At 41.1% G+C, this 21705-nt stretch overlaps 1 protein-coding gene across 1 annotated transcript in view; it reads left to right on the top strand.

The window, feature by feature from the left end:
• The window catches only part of CNTNAP5 (contactin associated protein family member 5), a 741033-nt gene that overhangs the window by 679847 nt on the left and 39481 nt on the right, over window positions 1-21705 (top strand). The window contains exons 20-21 of the mRNA XM_010979356.3: window positions 5431-5561; window positions 13726-13813. Of these exons, the coding sequence (XP_010977658.3) occupies window positions 5431-5561; window positions 13726-13813 (219 nt within the window). The remainder of the gene's footprint in view (window positions 1-5430; window positions 5562-13725; window positions 13814-21705) is intronic.

Here is a 21705-nt window from a genome sequence, read left to right as displayed (position 1 = left end):
TCTGGCCAAAATCTACAGTAAGAAATGTTTTCACATAATGACCCAGCAAGGGTTTGTATGTCTGAAACAATATTTTCCCTACGTATGGTGGACCATATTCAAATTTTCTGTTCTAGATGCTTCTACCTTATTAAAATCTCCGCTCTTATCCATTCTAATGGATGGAGATAGGCAATAAATAGTAATTGTAAGAGGAAGCAAAATATTACAAGAAGATAAGCTCTGTTGGGAAAAATGCAAGGTAAAGGAATCGGAGGCGTGTATGAGGAGGGTGGGGATCTTGCAGGTTGTAGTATGATCGTAAGAGAAGAACTCTTGAAACTAGCGATATTTGAGCAAAGACATGGCGGAGTTGGGGATGGGGTGGAGTCGCCTTGTGCATATCCAGAGAAGATCATTCCAAACAGAGAAAACAGGGAATGCAAAGTACTGAAACAGAAGTGTGCTTGTTCTTTGGGAACTGGTGAGGAGAGCAGGGTGGCTGGGCCCCAGGGGCAAAGGGGGGGAAGTAGATAATGAAGAGAGAGGTAAGGAAGACCTGAGGACCTTGTAATCACAGCAAAGATATTGACTTCTGCTCTGGGAAAGATGATGGGCACCCCCTGCAGGGCTTTGAGCAGAGGCCTGATGAGCATATTTGTGCATTAACAGGATTGCTCTAGATGCTCTGGTGAGAACAGCCTATGAAAGATTACACTAGAAAGAGACTAGTTAGGAGGATGTTGAAATAGTCTGGATGAGAAACGTTGGTCGATTGGGTGAGGATGGTAATGATGGAATCGGTGGGGAGTGAAAGAAGGGGTTAGACTCAAGAGACATTCTAAAGAGTGGAGCATAAAACTATGTCAAAAGCCCACGGGACATAAGGTATGAAAAAAAGACATCAAGGAGGAAGCCACGGTGTTCTGGCAGAGCACCTGGAAGTATAGGATGGCTGATGCTCAAGTTGGGAAGAGTCATAGAAATAGTAGATCAAGAAGAGATTGTAAGTTCACTGTTGGAGGTACAGATCATAGAATGGAGGAGTCTGGAATGGCGGGCAGAAGACCAGGCTGGGGATATAAATTTAGAACCTGGTCTGCATTGACATAGTATACTAGATTCAGCAGTGTCTCCCCTAAATTTGTATCCACCTGGAACCTCTGAATATAAACTTATTTGGAAAAAGGGTCATAAGAGACGTAATTAGTTAAGATGAGGTCACGCTGGACTAGAGTGGGCCTTGAATCTAATCACTGGTGTCCTTTTAAGAAAGGAAAGATATGGACACAGAGACTTAGAGATACAGAGACACACAAAGGGAAGAAGGCCGCCTAGCATGACAGTAGAGGCAGAGATGGGAATGATTTAGTGACAAGCCAAGGAACACCAAGCATTGCCAGGAGCTACCAGAAACTAGGAAGAGACAAAGAAATACTTCCCCTAGAGCATTTAATAGAGACACGGACCAGCTGACACTTGGATTTCAAACCTCTAGCAACCAGAACTGTGTGGTGCAGCAACCCTACGACACCAAAAAAGATGGTGTTTGGAGCCATAACGCTGGATGAGATCGTCAAGTCAATGAGTGTTGACAGTGAAAAGAAGTCCACAGACTAAGCCACTTCTCTGTTCACATCAGCTCCTCCATCTTCTTGACCAGACACGCCTTTGGGGCCAACGTGGTGTCATGGAAGAACACCTGTTAAAGTTCTGTGCTCCTGGGTCTGCATTCCTCATTTCATTATGGATATCATTATTATTAGTTATGATGATTATGTTTTGCTTGTAGAGCATTTTATTTCCCTGAAATGATATTTTCTAATCTGAGAATTTGATTTAAAAAACGTCTTTAGGAATAGGTTGAAAGCCTAATTACATGGTCGCCATATAAGTAGGCGAGTATGACCTTGTTTTCGCCTACTTCAACTAGATTCTGAACTCCTTCAATATAGAATTGTAACATTATAACTGTATGTTAATTAGCGTCTGACTCACAGTAGGCATCAAACAACGGTTCATTTATAATTTTGGTGAATGGTAATAGCATTCTTCAGACCAGCTATTTTATTTAACAGATGTCTTCTGGAGACTTCAGATAAGAGGTTCGTGTTATTTGCTGTAGACACAAAGATGAGTAAGCAGCTGTTTCTCCTAGAGAAGCTTAAATTCAAGGAGAGAGACAAATGAAGCATGATAAATTGAGCACGGTGAGCACAGTGACAATACAGTTGAAGGAAAGATAATATTGGCCTTACCTGACCTGGGCCACATCAGTTGGGTCTTAATGAATGAAGAGGGTCTTGCTATACAGATAAGGAGGCAGGGGAATTTCCAGGGGAAGAAATAAAAGACACACAGACAAGGAGGAGCATTATTTAAAGGGATGCTGATGGTTCAGGTGTGTTAAGTTATGAATAATATGTATATGATAAAGTTGGAAAGGTAACAAAAGGCCCTTGCATGTCGGGCTAAGAAGTGGAAATGTATCATGCAAAATTAGGGAGACTTGGTCTTTTTTAAAGCACTGAAATCATATGGCCGAGTAAGTATATAATTCTCACCCTAATGACAGTGTTGAGACAGATTAGTGTCAGAAAACTGGAAAAGTGGGAACAAGGAAAACAAAACAAAATAAAATGATGTTTTGAAAAAACTGAAGTGGGAGAATCTTTATCCTAAGGCTCACCTCAAGACCTCACCTAGATAGCTTTTGGACTTTCCAGTTGTGAGTTTCCAGTCCATAAATTTCACAATATCATGAGTAGGTGATGGTCAAGAATTACATAAAGAGTAAAATGGCTGAAAGGAACATAGCTGTCCTTTGTTGAATAATGGAGCCGTCTTGACTATAGGCTTATCAGAGACACCCAGGGAGAAGGTCATGTGAAGAAGAAGGGGATTGGAGCTAAGCACCTACAAGCCAGGGAATGACAAGGAATGCAGGCATCCACTAGAAGACAAGAAGAAACATGGAAGAATCCTAGCCTAGAGCCTTTGAGAGACTATTTCAGACTTCTAGCCTCTGGAATTGGAAACAATAAATTAATGTTTAAAAAAGAAAGAAAGGCAGTACTATTTACAGTAGCCAAGACACAGAAACAACCTAAATGTCCATTGACAGATGACTGGATAAAGAAGTTGTGGTATATTGATACAATGGAATACTACTCAGCCATAAAAAGAATAAAATAATGCCATTTGCCACAACATGGGTGGACCTGGAGATCATCATTCTAAGTGAAAAGTAAGTTAGACAGAGAAAGAAAATACCATATGATATTACTTATATGTGGAATCCATCCCACCCCCCCAAAAAAACACAAATGAACTGATTTACAAAACAGAAACAGACTCATAGACATAGAAAACAAACTTATAGTTACCAGGGAGGAAAGGGGGTGGGGAGAGATAAATTGAGAGTTCGAGATTTGCAGATACAAACAACTATATATAAAACAGATAAAAAAAACAAGGTCCTACTGTACAGCACAGGGGACTATATTCAATATCTTGTAGTAACCTATAGTGAAAAAGAATATGACAAGGAATATATGTATGTATATTTATGACTGAAACATTATATGCTGTACACCAGAAATTGATACAACATTGTAAACTTAGTTCAATTTTTTATAAAAGGAAGGGAGGAGGAAGGGACGGAGGGAAGGAAAAAAGGAGAGAAGAAATAGACGAGTAAATAAACAACACAACCCAGTACGTGTTAGGATCAAAGTGAGCACAGGACTTGTAGGAGCCAAAGAGGGTGCCTTGGAGAAGCCAGATAAGGCTTCCTGGAAGAGGTAATCATGCTTAGTTTTGGAGTCTGTGTAGGAACAAGCTTAATGGGCAAGTTTGGAGTGGAAGACCATTCTGGATGAGATGAACACATGGGACCATTGTGTTCCATGGAAAACCATGCGCTTCAGACCTAACAAGACTTAGTTTCTAAATCTGCGTCCATCGTTTGCTACAAATGATGAAAAGTTACTCACCTCCCCACACCTCTGTTTCTTCACTTGTAAAACAGAGGAAGGGAAAAAAATATTGTAGATGAAAGAGGAGTCATAAGCAGGAACTCAAGCTGGATATAAGCCAAGGGGTCATAACTTTGTCCAGCAAGTAGCAAGGAAGTTTAATAGAATATGACGACATCTTCTTTGACTTAAAGTAGATTCCTTATCATTGTGTTTAAACACATTCTTTTGTAATTGAGATCTCCCCAATATTTTTAAGTGACATGAATATATTTGTTCAATTCTAAAAATAATGACATGGATTTTGCCAGAAGACCTTTAAAAAAAAAGACAAGATAGATCTGGAGCGCCCCAACATTAATAGGATGCATTAAAACTTTTACAGCATACTTCTGTTCACCAAAAGTCATCTGATTATATATATATATGTCTATTCCAGAAGCATATTTGGCAAAGCCGTGACTGGGGCTGAAGGCATTTTCACATATAATTTCCACACAACGAACATCTTATTTCAGTCCATATTCACACACACAGAAATGCACGCTCTTTATAATGTAGAAATGTAACATATATTAATAGAACAAAAAGATTGAGACCATAGAGGAGAATACATTATAGTACCTTAGATAAATCATAGTGAGAACCTAGCTGGGACAATTCATCTTTTTGTTTATTAGATTCATAGATAGTGTCTTCCCTCAGTCAGTTCCCCATCTGTGACGGTCAGGACCAAAAGGAGAGGGCGAATCAGGAGAACCAGGCGCAGCTGTACAGAGCTTCCTCCATTTGCTGACTCTTGGGTGATGGCCCCATCGCCCCAGATTATTTTCCCCTGTCCTGCCTTGCGTAACTTTTTGTATTTTCCGTTGTGTTCTGAACTTCCCTGAAGGCAGTTAGGGAGAAAGTGAGTTCTAGGAAGTCATGGGAATTGAAGAGCGTGGAAGAGAACTTCGTCTCATTAAAGTTCTCATAATCTAATTACAAAATAAACTTGTGGTTGTTTTCTTTTCCAAACTGGTATTGTGGTTTCTGATCACACACACATACACACACACACACACACAGTTTTCAGCTACACTCAGGATTTCCTAGATGGACCTAGATGCTGTAGTAACAGCATATTTGCAATACCATTTAAAAATGTGAATGATGAAGGGGGAGGGTATAGCTCAAGTGACAGAGCCCGTGCTTAGCATACACGAGGTCCTGGATTCAATCCCCGGTACCTCCATTATAAATAATAATAACTAAATAAACAAACCTAATACCTGCCCCTTCAAAAAAAATACAACAGGGTTCAGCAAATGGTAAAAAAAAATAATAAATAAATTTTTTTTTAATGTGAATGATGAAAGAATTGAGACGTGTGTCCCTAGAGAATAGTCATAATCAATGAAAAGACAATCTGATCCTATGTTTGCATTTTACAAGTCCCGCTTTTAATTCTAATTTCTCATGTTTTTCTTCCAAGGAAGCTTACAAGTTCGTTATCAGCTAAGCAAGGAAAAACCTCACGTATTCACCATCGATACGGAGAACTTTGCCGACAGGAGACTGCACCACTTGAAGATCAGCCGAGAAGGCAGAGGGCTTACCATTCAGGTAACTCACTTCCCTTCTTCTCATTCAACCAAACGCGTCTTGGCTGCTGAAGAAAACTTTTCTGAGCGTCGATGCCCAGCCAAGTGTGGAGCCAAGTTCTGGGGTTGGATGTGAGCTGCGCTCAACCCCGGCCTTTGGAGAACTGGACTAGTGGTCCTCAGAGCGCCTTCCCCTTCCCACCAGCATCATCATCACCTGGGATCTTGTAAGAAATGCAAATTCTCTTGCCCCACATCAGATCTACTTAACCAGAAGCTGTTTTGGGGGCGAGGGGACAGCAGGTGACCCTGATGCCTGTTCAATTTTGATAACCCATAACTGTGGTATAATGAGGGAGATAAGGAGTGGGAGGAATCACAAGGGGCCGACAAGGTCTAAGGTCGGAGTGTGCGCAGGTGATGTGGGAGCACGGAGGAGGGCACTCTTCTCATCTAGGCATCAGTGCACTTGCCCCTTGAACAACCAGGAGAGGAGGTTAGGGGTGCCAGCCCTCTGCACAGTCAAAAGTCTGAGTCGCTATGGATGGTCCTCCCTGAACTCAGTTCTTCTGTATCCATGGTTCCACATCTGTGAATTCAAGCAATGGAAGATCTTGTACTATTGCAGTATTTACTGGTGAAAAACTTCTCATATAAGTGGACCTGCATGGTTCAAACCCATATTGTTTAAGGGTCAACTGGATTTACTTTCTGGAGGAAGTTAGCAGTAAACTGAGTCTGGAAGGTGAGTAGGAGTTGGTTAGGTGGAGAAGAAAGAGGGCAGTGTTCAGGCAGAGGGTCCGAGTCAAGATCTGCAAAACTGTCTGAAAGAGTGTAGTGCATAGAGGGCGCGCCACAAAGGTCCAGTGATCTTGGTTTGAGGAGCAGCAGCAGGTGACAGTGGATCACGGTAGAAAATGGGCAGAGTCCCCATCATCCTCTTTAGAATCAGGACCTCAAGTGAGCTTTTCAATCTACCCAGAAATCACCCCATTTTTTAAAAAATTCGCCCATCCTCCTGATCTCCTAGATGCCAATTTTAACCCTTCTCTTTCTCCTTCTACCACCAACAATTCCAATTCTACCTCCACTCTTGACAGATGACTTTGCTTCCTTCTTTCTTATAAAAAAAAAAAATGCAGCATTCAGAAAAGGAAATCCACACACTCTCAGCACACGTGTCCACCTGCCTGCTTCTCTGTCTGTTCCCCCTCTTTCCCTTCTGTTGCTGAATATGGCCAGTTCGTGGCTCTAGTTAAGACCTGACCCACCACTTGTGGACCAGATCTCAGACATCACTACAGCATTACCACCCCCCTTCCCTTTTTTCCAGCTCTACTACATGGCTTCCCAAAGCATAATGCATGCAAGTATTACAAGCATTAAAGAAAACCAAAAACCCTGTGTCAGGAGGGAAGGGAAGCTTTCTTACTGTCCTATCGACTTCATACATGGCCCCATTTTCTCTTTCAGTTTATTGCTCAAATCCTTGGAAATGTTGCTTATATACTTAGTATCCAAATGTCCTCTTCCTTTTTTCTTAAACCCACCCGATGAAGATCTTGTCACTGGGCTACCTCAAAATGACACTTCAGGTGACCTGATCTTGCAAGATCCATGACCTTTTCCTCACGTGTCCTCTCGCTGGCATCTGACTCAGTGGTGCTCTCTGCTTTTGAAGCTGACTGGTGTTTGGCTACAAGGACACCACGCTCACCTTTTCTTCCTCCTGCTTCTGACAGATGCTCATTCTCATCTCTTCTGCTGGTCCTGCCTCATCATCCACACTCTCATCTCTGGAGAATCCCAGGACTCTAAGTTCCTTCTCTTTTGCATGCACACTCATTCCATGGCGAATCCCGTTCAAACTCACATTCTCAGATATCATGTCTATACTTATGGACCAATCCCAAATGTATATCTAACTGCAGCCCTTTGGCCGAATTCCAGAGCTATTTGGATGTCTGCTAGGCATCTTGAAGGTAGCATATTTACAGCTGAGTTACTGAGATTCTTCCCCCACACAATCCCCTTTCCCCATCTCCTTCCACATCTCAGGTCCTGACAGCTCCATGCTTGCATTTTCTTGGTCTTCAAATTGTGGTGTCATCTTGGAAACCTCTCTTTCTCTCACAGGCAACATCCTGATGGTAACAGCTTCCACTCTGCCTCAAGCCATCCTCATCCTTTCCTTGAATTGTTGCAGTTTGAAGTTTGTCTCTTCATTGACATGTCCCTGCTCATCTTTTTGTTCCACTTCAGCCTCTTGTCAACACAGCAGCCAGGGGGATCCTATTAAGACATCAGTCATATTGCAGCATTTTTCTCTCCAAAACCCTTCAGTTGTTGCCACAAGACTGGCCTCTGCATGCGTTGAGACTCGGAGGCAGTTTTGGAAGAATCAGAAAAGAATGGTTTTCTTGCTTTGCCAGGCAAAGGGAAGTCGCAGCAGGGTCATGCCTTAGGGACTGTGAATCCATCTTGGGTTTGGGGTCTTGAGGTTTTATAGAAAAACTGGATGGAACAGAAAATGTGATAGCAATCAGGGCATTTCACAGCCTGCTACATTCCTCTTAACTTTGATGAATCCTCTTGGCATCATAGGGGACCTCCAGAGGGTCTGTCCATTCTTCTGAGGTTATCAGCCTGTTACCTCCTTCCTGGAGCGTAGCCTGTGGGTTAGAGCTATTCCCAGTAAAGAATGTGTACGGAGAGGAGAGCTTAATGGAAAAGTCTGGGAGTTAGAACAAACGCAGTGAGGGAGGAAAGGCAAGTTGCAGGATGTCTTAGTCAGAACGAATCAGCAGTTTTAGCATCAGGGAAGCCAGTTTGTAACTTTGTTTCCTATTCCTTCACAACCGTTTCCTTTCTCAGACAGAGGAAAAGCCAAAGACCTAGCAGTGGCTTCAGAGGATTTCCACGACCCCACACCAGTTGTTCCCTTCCTGATGTGACTTCTCTGAGCTCACCCATCACTGTCCCGTCGCCTACGCATGTCACCCTGGCCTCCTGGCTGTTCCCAGAGCTCTCAAACTCGGTTGAGCTTGCTTTGCCTGGAATGCTACTGCCCATACACCTGCATTGCCAGCTGTCCTTGCCCATCAGCCAGGACTTCACTGGAAACGTCATCTTCAATGACACCATCTCTGATCACCGTATTTAATACAGCAGCCTTGCTCCTTGACCTCAACTCTAAGGCACTTAAACACTATCTAGCATTCAGTGTAACTTACCTACTTACTGTCTTGTCCCCTCTCCCTCCTCTAGAATGTAAGCTTCACGAGGACAGGGATTTTGGTCTCTTTTCATTCCCACGGAACTCCCACTTTGTCGAGCAGTGCCTAACCTACGGCAGGTTCTTAATAAATACATGTGAACTAAATGGATGAATTCCACAAGGCTTACTGTTCTGTGTAGAGATCATTAAATTGGCCCTGTGGAGGGGGAGGAGGAAGTATCATGGGGTCAATTTTCATTTCCAGAGGCGCTATGATCTGTCTGTGGAAATATGTATTTGAGAGTGATGAGACATGAGGCAGAGACCAGGCAGGAAGAGAAGAGGAGGGTCCTCATCAGTGCAGTGGGCAGCCAGTGACAGGGGAACTGAGAGAGGTCTGGAAGTAACATCAGTAGCACTGGGTGACCCTTTGGGTATGGACTATGGGAGAAGTCAAGATTGACCGTTCATTTTCTTGATTGGGTGGAAGTTCCGGAATAATTGGCAAATACCCAGCACAAATCGCAGTTCCTGAGTGATAATAACTGAATGGACTTACCTCTAGAATTAACTCTGGAATTTAGGGGTCAAAAAGTCTTCAGAGCAAATTCGGGCTGAAGCCAGATTGGAGGATAAAAGCGATGGAAACGAAGACTTCTTGTTTGAATATGTTTTGCCTGAGGTCTTGCTGGGACATTGGGGACACATTCTGGTGGGCATTAGTATAAAAGGCTCCTTTTCTTTTTCTTTATATTTCCTGTCCTCTTTTCCAACAATGAAAGACACAAATAGGGCAGCAAGGGAACAGTAAAGCGTATTCCCTCCTCTTCTGCAGCTAAAGGATTTCTACCAAAGAACGAATAGTCCATGATGAACATACATTGGGGGAAGACATATGATTTCCAAAGCACTGAAGGAGCAGAAAGATCCAGAGGCTGAGAGTCTAATTGTTTTTTTTTTTTTCAACTTGAAATCAGTTTATTGATTTATTAACACAACACACTTGTCTCTGTGACACTCCTACCCTCATCCTACTGTTCCTTTTTCCTCCTCACTTAGAACAGGCTGTACAGTAAGGACAGAAAAGGTAAAGCTACTGCTATATGCCCAGTCTCACCCCTCAGCTGGTGCAGGGTCCCCGACCTTCCTCACAACCTGTTAGAAGGAGAGGGCAGATGCTTATCACTAAACTCAGCCAGAGGCATCCACGTGCTCAGAACGGTCTTCCCAAGGCCTCCAGGCCCTGAATGGTCATACCTTCTCCTCTCTGCTCTGTGTGCTGTAGGAAGCAGTCCTTAGGGACCGGGCTGCAGCCCAGAGGACAAACTCCTGGTGACAATCTGAGAATTGTCATTTGCCTAGTGGTTCTGAAGGCTCAAGTCTTCAGGCAACCTAAGGTTTGAAGGAAAATAGTGCTTCACCCCCTTACCCCCTCACCAAGAGTAATTAAAAATAAAAACAATACTAAAACATAACATAAACATAACAAAATGTAACAAAATAATGAATTTCCCATTGAATACTTCAGAGATTGCCTATGCCCTATCATAAATGTCAATATATTAGAAATAAATATTTGTGGTACATCCCCTGTTTTGTTGTTGGAGTTTGCCCTGTGCATTTGCTAAGCTTTTCAAATCGGTGACCCAGCCCCTGGGCCAGTCTTAGTGAAGCTCTTGCTCTATGTCAGAGCTGGAACCTGTCCCCCAGCTATCCAGAGTCACCAGTCACCAGAAGCCTCAAGCCTTCTCTGAGTCACCCTGTCCTCCTTTCCAAACCTTTACAAATACTGATTTTCTTAAAACTCCCTTTAACTAAGTGTTATTGACCTTCTCTCTCTTTCCTTTGTCCTCCGGGTAAAGTGTCAGGACAGGTAAGTCCCCACAAAGTAGAGAGGTAGGGCAGGAATGACTCGTGTACCAGAACGATTAGAGCTTCCTCACGGGGCATGTGAGCGGGGCCCGTCCAGGCTCAGGGAATCACTTGCAGAGGGATCCGAGCATGCGGATCCTGGGGAGGAGGTGAGAGGCAGAAGCCAGGGGAGGCTCAGCTCAACCTTCTGTCCTGAGAATCTTCTGCTGCTCTCCACTCAGCAGGAGATTCTCAGTCTCTTTAGCCTCCTGTCCAAGCTGGGCAGCAAATCACGAGGGGCGGCACCCTGGCCCCTGCTGGGAGGGGCAATTCCAGAGAGTAGGCGGGGCCAGTAAGGATAAGGCAGGGAGAAAACTCCTTCAGGTCCAGGACAGCATCTGAGCACTAAATAGACTGTGGATGGAGACTACGGGTGTGAAAACCGTATGTTGTATCTGTAGGTGTGGAGGCCACCTGGCGGCCAGAGGCATCCTGAGATGCGATGGACTCTGTCTCCATAGCCCGGGAGACAGAGAGGGAATCAATACAGACCGTTTACTTACATGTATTCACTCAGCAAACCTGTGTTGGAAGTTCCTTTACCAGTTTCTCTAGTAGGCCCTAGAGAAAATGTGCATCAGTAAATGCCCATATCCTCGTAGGAGAAAATGAGAGCATGAGAGAGAGAAAGAGCGAGAACAGATCATTACAATACAGCATCTTAAATGCAAGGTTAGAGGTAGAAAAAAAAAAACAAACACTGTGAGAACAGGGGAGAGGCTCAGTTAATCTAACCATGTTATCCATCAAGGAAAGCTTCCTGGAAGGGGTGGATTCTGGGAGCACTTGGGACGATGTCTGGCACATAGTAGGTGCTCAAATGTTTGTGGAATGAATTTTGCAGAAATTCAGCAATAAAAACACAGTGATGGTCTACAGCTGCTCAGTATCTAGAGAGGCAAGGGCAGGTAAGGCAAACACCATGCCATGTGGTTGGTGGGCCGCGTGACCAGGGGACACGACTGTGTGGCACTGTGTGTTCTGGGCCAAGCGTGCATTTTGTTTTAATTGAAGTTCAGTCAGTTTACAATGTTGTGCTAATTTCTGGGGCACAGCATAGTGATTCATTTATACATATACATATTCTTCTTCAGATTCTTTTTCATTATAGGTTATTACAAGATATTGAATATAGTTCCCTGTGCTAGACAGTAGGACCTTGTTGTTTCTCTATTTTATATATAGTAGTTAGTATCTGCTAATCCCAGACTCCCAATTTATCCCTCCTCACCTTCTTTCCCCTCTGGTAACCATAGGTATATTTTCTATGTCTGTGAATTTGTTTTTGTTTTGTAAATAAGTTTATTTGTGCCTTTTTTTTTTTTTTTAGAGTCCACGTATAAGTGATAATCATATGGTATTTTTCTTTTTTTTTTTCTGGCTTACTTCACTTAGTATGACAATTTCCAAGTCCATCTATGTTGCTACAAATGGAATTATTTTATTCTTTTTTATGGTTGAGTAGTATTCCATTGGATATATACACCATACCTTCTTTATCCAGTCATCTGTTGATGGACATTTAGGCTGTTTCCATGTCTTAGCTGTTGTAAATGGTGTTCCTGTGAACATTGGGGTGCATGTGTCTTTTCAAATTAGAATCTCTTCCAGATATATGCCCAGGAGAGGGGATTGTTGGATCAAATGATGAGTCTGTTTTTAGTGTTTTGAGGAATTTCTGTGCTGTTTTCCATAATGGCTTCACCAAACTACATTCCTAACAACAGTATAGGAGGATTCCCCTTTCTCCACAGCCTCTCCAGCATTTGTCGTTTGTGGATTTTTGAATGATGGTCATTCTGACTGGTGTGAGGTGATACCTCATTGTTGTTTTGATTTGCATTTCTCTGATAATTAGCAAAAGAATGCATTTGGAAGGATACTTTGGTATCTTCATACATACCAATAGTTTGGTGGTTCATACATACCAAGTCTTCAATAAACACCAAATATTATTACAGTCTAATTTTGTAAATGAAAAAGCCATAATGCACATAATCATATAGCACAAGTCACAGCCACAGACGTGTCTCATAGCAGACGCCACCACAGGACGCAGAGGTTGCTGCTGGTGGGGTTCACTCTGAGCAGCAGGGGGTGCGGAAGAGTCCTGGCAGTGGCAGCCAGGAGTACTGGGTATCAGTCTCCCAGCAGCTGCCCCCCAAGGGGTCTGCTCCCCTTGGGAGCCTGGAGGTGGGCACACTGCCGAAGGGCTCCTAGTCTCCTCTTCTTACAAAGGAACGCAAATACCTTACGAAGATCTTTCCCAGGGATGACATCATGTGAATATTCAGAGTAGAGCCTGGAAGAATCTGGTAGGGTTTGACTAGATGGGCATGGATGGTGGATGATGCCCTGAAATGGGGAGGGGAGAACAAGGAGATGGAACTGGAGAAAACTGCCCAAGGAAATGAAGGCTTCCTAAAGGACGATCCCAGAAATAAAGTCCTGGAGAATCTCCCTGGCGGCTTTTGCTTACCTGCAGGCTGCGGTTATCAGCTGTTCTTGTTGGTGGCAACCGTTCAGCAGGCCTCACCTCCCCAGGGTCCAGTCTTTTGTAAAACTGAAATATTTGCTTGGGAAAAATCCCTCTGTGCACACCTGAATGGGACCAGGTCAGAATTATCGGAGGAGAGGGAGCAGTGAAGGCTCTAAAGACCAAATGGCAAGAAGGAGGGAAAAACAGGCGAGCGCCCGACTTCCACTTAATGTTAATCCAGCACCACACGCTCCCGAGAAGGCTTCGCTTATTTGCTTGTTTGCAGCAAAGAGTTTGGTAAGAAAATCTCAGTGGGGAGATAAATACCTGTCAGAAGCTGTACAGAATTTCCCAGGGAGCAGACTTGTGTGAAAGCCTTTATTTCACCAAGAGGAAAGAAAAGCATATTTTATGTGCATTGTTGGAGAATTAGCAAGGCAGTTCTCATCTCTCTGGAGAGATCATCCCAGAGAGGAGTCTGCCCTGTGTGTGTTTTCAAGCTATTTCCGGACGGGAGTGTTTTATGCACTGTCCACGGGGATCTCTGCTGATGCACCTGTGTTTTCTGTTTTCCCGCAGATGGACCAGCAACTCCGACTCAGTTACAACTTCTCCCCAGAAGTCGAGTTCAGGGCTATCAGGTCACTCACCTTGGGCAAAGTCACAGGTTTGTTGTTCTAGTTTGTTCCTTCCCAGCAGTCTCTATTAAAACAAATAAGTAAGCAAATACTTTTCATCACAGTAAGCACAAGGTCTCGATAATATCCAAGATCTAGAACCAAGATGTCTGCTGTATGAAACACTGCGATACATACATGTCAAGTTTGGAAACTGACATCCCCTTCATATCGACTTCATAGAAGCTTGAGTAAAGTAAATTAGCATCGCAATTAAGTAAGATTATTTTAATTTAAAATGTTGACTCGATTTTTTTGTTAAATTTACATGAAATTTACCTAAAGAAATTAAGGATTTGCACAACCCAACTACTGGATTTTGCAAATCCTTAATCTCTTTGCGAACTCACCAAAACTTCAAAGAGGATTGAAATCTCCCACGATAATGAGTGTTCTTTTTTTCTACAGGAAGTTCTGTGAATTTTCATTATATGTACTGTGAGGGCTTTTATTAGGTGTGGGCAAGATTGAAATTTTTATATCTTCTTGGCAAATTAAACTTTTTTTCATACTTGAAGTGATGGTGTTTAACTTGAACTTCTCTTTGCTTAAACCTGTTTTTTCTGTTATTAATACAGCTAATTCAGTTTTGCTTTAGTTAACGTTAGCCTGATATATCATTTGCATATGTTTCCTTTTAGTCTTTTTTTTTTTAAGCCTTATATATAATCTTATGAAGAGCTTACAGCTGAATGCACATCATTTGATCCAACCTGGTCACCTCAGTTTTATCAATTGGCAAATTTAAGCCCCTTGACAATTTCCAGTTACTGGTATGGTTGGATTGGTGTCTGCCTCCTTCTTTTCTGCTTGTTCACCTTTTCCTGGGATTCTATCCTGTTCTTTCTTATTCTCTGAGTCACAGTACAGAGTAGAAAACATTAACAACCGGAGACATTTTAAGCAGGAAATCAATTGCTTGCAAAATGGTGGCAACCCTGAAGTGTGCATTCCTGTTGGAATCTTCTGGAATGGCTCCCCAAGCAGTTCCGAGCTGACTAACAGAGAGCTGTGAACTCTGAGGTCATCACTAATGCTGAGCGAGAGTCCAGATGCCACCGTGGCCACAGGGTTGCATCTCAACTCCCAAGAGGCAGAAGGTCTCGTTAAAACGGTGGCAAAGACCATTTCGCGTTACCATGACTTTGCTGTCCGGGAGAAAGAGCTAAAAAGCCTGAAAAATGACTTCTGTCCCATTCCAGCTTTCCAGATTCCTAAACAGTATCTAATTTTCATAGCTAAATCTGTGTCCAAAACCCTAGGGCTGTCAAGTCTGGAAAATGTCCATTTTCCTTTCCAAAATTGCAGTTGAATGAGCCAGTCAACAGTGACTGACTTCTAGACTAAATTTTATCTTTCCTTCTCATCTCATTCCCCTCTCCCTTGAATGAAAACTGTTATTTTATGTAGACACTGCTTTTTTGATTTACCAGTGCAGTCACTAATTGCCTTGTCCCAGAACCTCGCCTTTTACCAGATTTGGTTTCCTTCTTTCCAAAGTAAATTATTTTGAAGTTTTTCTCTGTAAGAGAGACTTTATCTGAAAAATAGAAAGTCTTCACCTTCATTCTTGGAAGATAATTTTGCTAGACCTGGAATTCAATGCTGAAGGACATTTTCCCTCATATCTTGAGAATTATTCATGGTTATGTTGAAGCCAGCTCGGCTGGCTCATAAGAACCTGTTATACACACATCTCTGCCCAATTCTGCATTCAGTGATGTCACAATGGTAGTCTGAAATAGACCATACCAGGAGTGTTAATGCCATGGAGCTCAGGAACGCTGCAAGTCAGGGCTATCCCGCTGCTGGACAGTCAGGTTAAACCCTCACCAGCACATCCCTGGATGACTGGTCTCTTCTGTCTCCTAATGTGGCTGCTGCAAAGACAGGCTGGTGGCTCTCAGTCTGTCCTACCTTGAAAAGCACTCTCATCACCCCCACTCCCAACACCCACAACCTACTTTTAGGACCGTTTCTTTCAATTTGGTGTTCAGCAGTTTTATTACCAGACATCTGATGGTAGATTTCTTTTTAATTGTCTTATTTGCTATGTTTACATTTCCTGTATTTATTCATTAGTTCCTGTGTATCTGGTTCCTATGTATTATTCATATGTTTCTATTCATTAGTTCTCAGAAATTCTCAGCGTCTCAGTAATGCTTCTCTCTTATTCTCTCTACTTGGTTATTTTAGACATGCACCAGAAAAATCTTAGACTTTTTAACTGTATCCTCCTGTCTCTTACCATCTTTTTTTTTTTTAATTGAAGTACAGTCAGTTACAATGTGTCAATTTCTGGTGTACAGCACAGTGTCCCAGTCATGCATATACATACATATATTCATTTTCATAATTTTTCCATACAAGATATTGAAGACGGTTCCCTGTGCTATACAAAATAAACTTTTTTTTTAAATCTATTTTTATATATAGTGGCTAATATGTGTAAATCTCAAACTTCCAGATTTATCCCCTCCTACCCCCTCTCCCCCGTAACCATAAGATTGTTTACGAAGTCTGCAAGTCTGTTTCTGTTTTGTAGATGAGTTCATAGTGTCCTTTTTTGTTTGTTTGAGATTCCACATATGAGTGATACCATATAGTATTTTTCTTTCTATTTCTGGCTTACTTCACTTAGTATGATAATCTCTAGGTGCATCCATGTTGCTGCAAATGACATTATTTTATTCTTTTTTATGGCAGAGTAGTATTCCATTGTAGAAATATACCATCTTCTTATAATAAGTGTTATTCTCCCTAACTTGCATTCTGGCCAATTTATTGAGTTATTTTTTCACTTTTTTACTGAAGTATAGTTAGTTACAATGTGTCAATATCTGGTGTGCAGCATACATATATATAACCCTTTTCATGTTCTTTTTCATTACAGGTTACTATGAGGTATTGAATACAGTCCCCTGTGCTGTGCAGTATATTGGGTTTTATCTTCAAATTCACAAATTCTCTTTTCATCTATGCCTAATAGCCCATAAAACCCATTCAGTTAGTCATTTTCTCATCAGTCATATTTTTTATTTCTAGAAGGACTACTTTAATTCTTTTCCACACACATCTGTTAATTGAGATAGTCTGTTGTCCCCCCTTAGTTTTAAAATATTTGATGTCTTTAAGTATTCCACTAATACTTATTGAACATTCTGTCTCTGATATTTCCAATCTTGGAAGTCTGTTGGATCTAAATCTATTCTTCTCTGTTTTTTAACTCTTTCCTATGGTGGTTTGTTCTCTTATTACTGTGCGTTTATGTGTGTGTGAGCTCATACTTGGGTGAAATTAATCTGCAGGAACCTTGATCATCAGACATTGGAAAGATTTCTTCCAGGCAAGATTTGAGTTTACTTCTGCCAGGGGCTAGGTGGTGCTGCCAATTTCAGATTATTTCAGTTTCTCACTTTGGGTTTTTTTTTTTTTTTTTTTTTTTTTTTTGTACGAGAGTGAGTATACACTTGTCCTCCAGGCCCAAATGAGAGCAAGCCTCTGGTAGAAATGTTGTTCCTGTCAATATCATAATACGTCATTTGATTATTTTTATCACAGTTTTTTTTCAATCCACAGCCACAATCTGAGGTGAAGAGGTTTTGTGTTTATTCCCTCTTCTGTTAGGTGATTTTATTTTCTAGTCCACTTTTCACTGTTTTAAATGTGAGTCTTGCTCTGAACATCTTTACTTGGCAATAGCTGGAGGCTAGGGTTCTTATTCTTCAACATGATTCAGGTTATTTCTCCCTTGATGCAAACTTAATGTAGGTTTATAACTCATTGCCTTGGTTTCCTCTTCCTTTCCTCCAAATCCCGTCCCAAACTTAGGCTTCTTCCTGTTAGTGGAAACTTAGCAAAACATTACAAATGTGTTTGTCTGGTTTTAATGAAGCAGAATTACTTTTGAGGGCATCTGGTTTATTGTATGCCCTCTGCTACCTAAATATATCTTGAGTCGTTTAATCCTCGCTTCAACCAAACCTGAGGAATTTTGGGAGGAGAGATAAGAAGGGCTGCATGGTCAGAAAACCCAGGCTCCTTTCACAGCAGCTGGTTTGTGTGGCGCAGCCCTGGAAACCTCCTGTATTTAAAAACTTCTCTCCATTCATCTATACAAAAGACTGAAAGGATGAAAATTTAAAGCAAGGTACTATATTATTGAGGGACACCTTGTCATTGTGCTTGAGATTCTTCGTGAGGAAGGATAGCAAAGAAGTTGGTTGTGATCGAGTAAGTATCCAATAAAGTGTCTTCACTGTGCTAAGTGTCAGCATATCTTGCCTACGTCCCTGCCTTCCCATCCAAACCGCTGTTCAGCAGACAAGAGCATTTGGATCCACAATTAACCTCGATGCTTTTAGTCTATGAAAGGTCTATAGCTGGAGGTGAGGGAAGATGATACAGAGATCGGGTTTATTATTAAGTGGGGACACCTGTCCTGCAGACCCTTTGGAAGTAAGCCTCGTGCGTCAGAAAGAGTTTGCAGGAGGGACAGATGCTAGGGGAAGAGATGGTGCAGACATGGAAGGGTGCTATTTATGACAAATGTAACCCTACTCCACAACTTTAGAGGCGTCTAGTACCTGTTGGACATGTTTGACTCTAAAGCAAGGTTTTGCAAGCATTTTTCACAGTCGATTTGAAGCACTCACGAGAGTAGTGAATCTATTGTCCCCACTCTCTTCAGTACCACGAATAGCTTTTCATCATAAAGCAAGAACAGATTTATCCATTTTCGTTCTGTAGGAGGAAGGGCCATTTCACCATTGTAGAGGGTGGTGATCTCGTACCAATGATGGCGCTGAATGGTATGTGCTACACACACACCATGATGAGTAAAACATTCTCTTTCCTGAGAATTCCTAGATTGTGGAGTAGTTTCCACTAGTCCATGATAATAGCACATGGAATCATTGACGTTAAAACTGCATTGTAATAGGATCGAGCCATCCCACTCCTGGGAACATATCTAAAGGGAACTCTGATTTGAAAAGATACATGCACACCAATGTTCATAGCAACACTATTTACTATAGCCAAGACATGGAAATAATCTAAATGTCCATCAACAGATTACTGGATAAAGAAGTTGTGAGATATAGATAGGTAGATAGAGAGATAAACAGATAGATAAACAGATAGAAAGAAAGATAGATAATAGATAGATAGATACATAGATAATAGACAGACAGACAGATAGAAAGATAGATAATAGAAAGACAGATAATAGATAGATAGATAAATAGATAGATAGATAGATAGATAGATAGATAGATAGATAGATAGATAGATAGATCGACCAGACAGACATAGTGGAATACTACTCAGCCATAAAAAAGAATAAAATAATGCCATTTGCAGCAACATGGATGGACCTGGAGATTATCACACTAAGTGATGTAAGCCAGAAAGAGAAAGAAAAATACTGTATGATATCACTCATATGTGGAATCTAAAACAAAAATAAAAGAAGGAAAAGGACATTACGAACTCATCTACAAAACAAACAGACTCGCAGTCATAGTAAGCAATCTTATGGTTACTGGGGAAAAGGGGTGGGAAAGATAAATTTGAGAGTTTGATATTTGCAAATGTTAGCTACTATATATAAAAATAGATTTAAAAAAAACAAGCTTCTGTAGAGCACAGGGAACTATATTCAATATCTTATAATAACCTTTAATGAAAGAATATGAAAATGAATATATGCATGACTGTATGTATATGCATGAGTGGGACACTGCGCTGTACAGCAGAAACTGACACATTGTAACTGACTGTTCTTCAATTAAAAAAAAAATCCAAAAAACTGTATTGTGGGCAATTACCAAAGGTAAGTCATGGAATGTTGTCAGGTTGATTCTTTGGTTTACTGACATTCTTTGACTCTGTCTTTTTTGGCATACCTGTGCTGGAGTAGAAACTTGTTGCTTATCTATTTTTATATATGGTAGTTAGGATTTGCAAATCCAGAACTCCCATTTTGTCCCTTCCTACCTTCTTTCCCCCTTGGTAACCATAAGTTTGTTCTCTATATCTGTGAGTCTGTCTCTTTTTTGCAAATAAGTTCATTTTTGTCTTTTTTTTTTATGCCACATATAAGTGGTATCATATGGTATTTTACTTTCTCTTTTTGACTTTTAAGAATGGTTTCTTGGTTTGGGTCTGTTGCATCAATGGATTTAAGGGAAATTATCCTTAAAAAGGAAAAAAAAGAGAGGATATATATTTAGAGAAGTCACCCTTTTTGGACAAGATCATCTGTTTCTGGAAAATTACTTAATTCTTCAGAAAATTTTGAAGTGCTTTCCTTAGATTCAAGTAGTTTGACTTATCTGTGTGTTTCCAAGTCTCTATCTAACTCAGTCCTGGTATAAGAACATGGACATTCAGATAGATTTAGAACTTAAAAATCTTGGAACTTCTAAAAGAAACTGTGTTTTTTTGTTGTTTTTAAATTTTTTTTTTCTTTTTGGTCCTGGTTTCTCTTAATTTACAGTGCCAGAATATATCATCAAATTTGACTGCAAACTTACGTGTATATATATATTATATATATATATATACACATAATCTATATATTTGTATACATCACATATATTAAATAGATATACATTAATATCTATGTAATATATAGATATTTGGTGGAATGAAAACTTAAGGAATTACTGCTGTTATTTTTTTTTTCTTTCCCAAGAGGAGACTCTTAACTATCCTGCACATTCCTATTTAAAATATGGAAACGTGTTGAAGTGTGGGTGGAAAGGAATTATAGTATTGCTTTTAAACGTTTAGCTCCCAGATTCTGAATAGACAGTAAAATGAGGTTTGCACTCAGGATTATTTCTTTATGCAGCCAGCGTGTATTAATTTCCTGCCTACTTGCCAATATGACAGGTCAAAACTCATACCTGGCAGAGACGTTCTTTGTTAGCTTTGATGACTGTTGGCCCACGGAGCTTCAAAGTTCACTTGGCCCGAACATGCCATCTAGAAATTGGAAGAATTCCTTCTCAACCTGCACACAGCCCAGCTAAGCTAGAAATTGCAGGGCCAGCTATGAGCACTTGCATATGTTTTGGACCTGTTACCTTGAAGTGAGTTCTGATTATGGATTTAGAACAGGATTCTTTGATTCTCCCAGGTCCCTCAGTTTTGAACTTCCAGCCAACTTGTCTTTAGGCACATCAGAGCATCACTGACTAAATACCCTGATGGTTTTCACATTAACTCATTTCCCAAACATTTTGTAGATGTTGAGGGATGCCTGCCATTTTGAAAAAGCACAGGAAGTTTTTCTGCATATAATTGAATGGTGGGTACTTTAAAGTACTCGTTTTGGAAGACCGTTTCCTCTCTCTCTCTCTTTTTAAATTTTATACACAGTACACAGTACTCAGCTTTTTAGAGACAAACTGACTCCTGTTTGGTTCTCTCTCCTGTAATGACTGTTGTGTGGCCATTGTGAACTTGTCCAGTCTGTAGCTGATAACACTGAATTCACTTAACTTACAGAGCTGATTAAGCATCTCATGAGATGCCATTTGCAAAGTGTTTGGTATTTAGCACAGGCTCCGTACATGTCAGAACTTTCTGATGTTTGAAAATTGTGGGAACATATTTTGAGCATTGTGTTTTATTTTGCTTCTGTTTTTGTTTTCATGTGTCTGGAAAAGTGGCCATAGAGGTAACTTCCAAAGAGGGACACAAACTTACAGAGCAGTTCTCAACCAGGACAAGTCTTGAAGATGAGAGGGAGCCCTGCTGTCAAGTAAGGTTGTCTTGAGGGTATATCAAGCCTCAACCAGTTGAAACGGTGACAACTGAGGACGTAATAGTTGGTGAAAATGGAAGGTTCAAAGTGCAGGCTTTGCTTCAG

This window comes from Camelus dromedarius, chromosome 4 (assembly GCF_036321535.1).
Source record: "Camelus dromedarius isolate mCamDro1 chromosome 4, mCamDro1.pat, whole genome shotgun sequence".
NCBI lineage: Eukaryota > Metazoa > Chordata > Mammalia > Artiodactyla > Camelidae > Camelus > Camelus dromedarius.
Note: the sequence above shows the minus strand (reverse complement) of the source record. Positions and strands in the feature narration are given on the sequence as shown.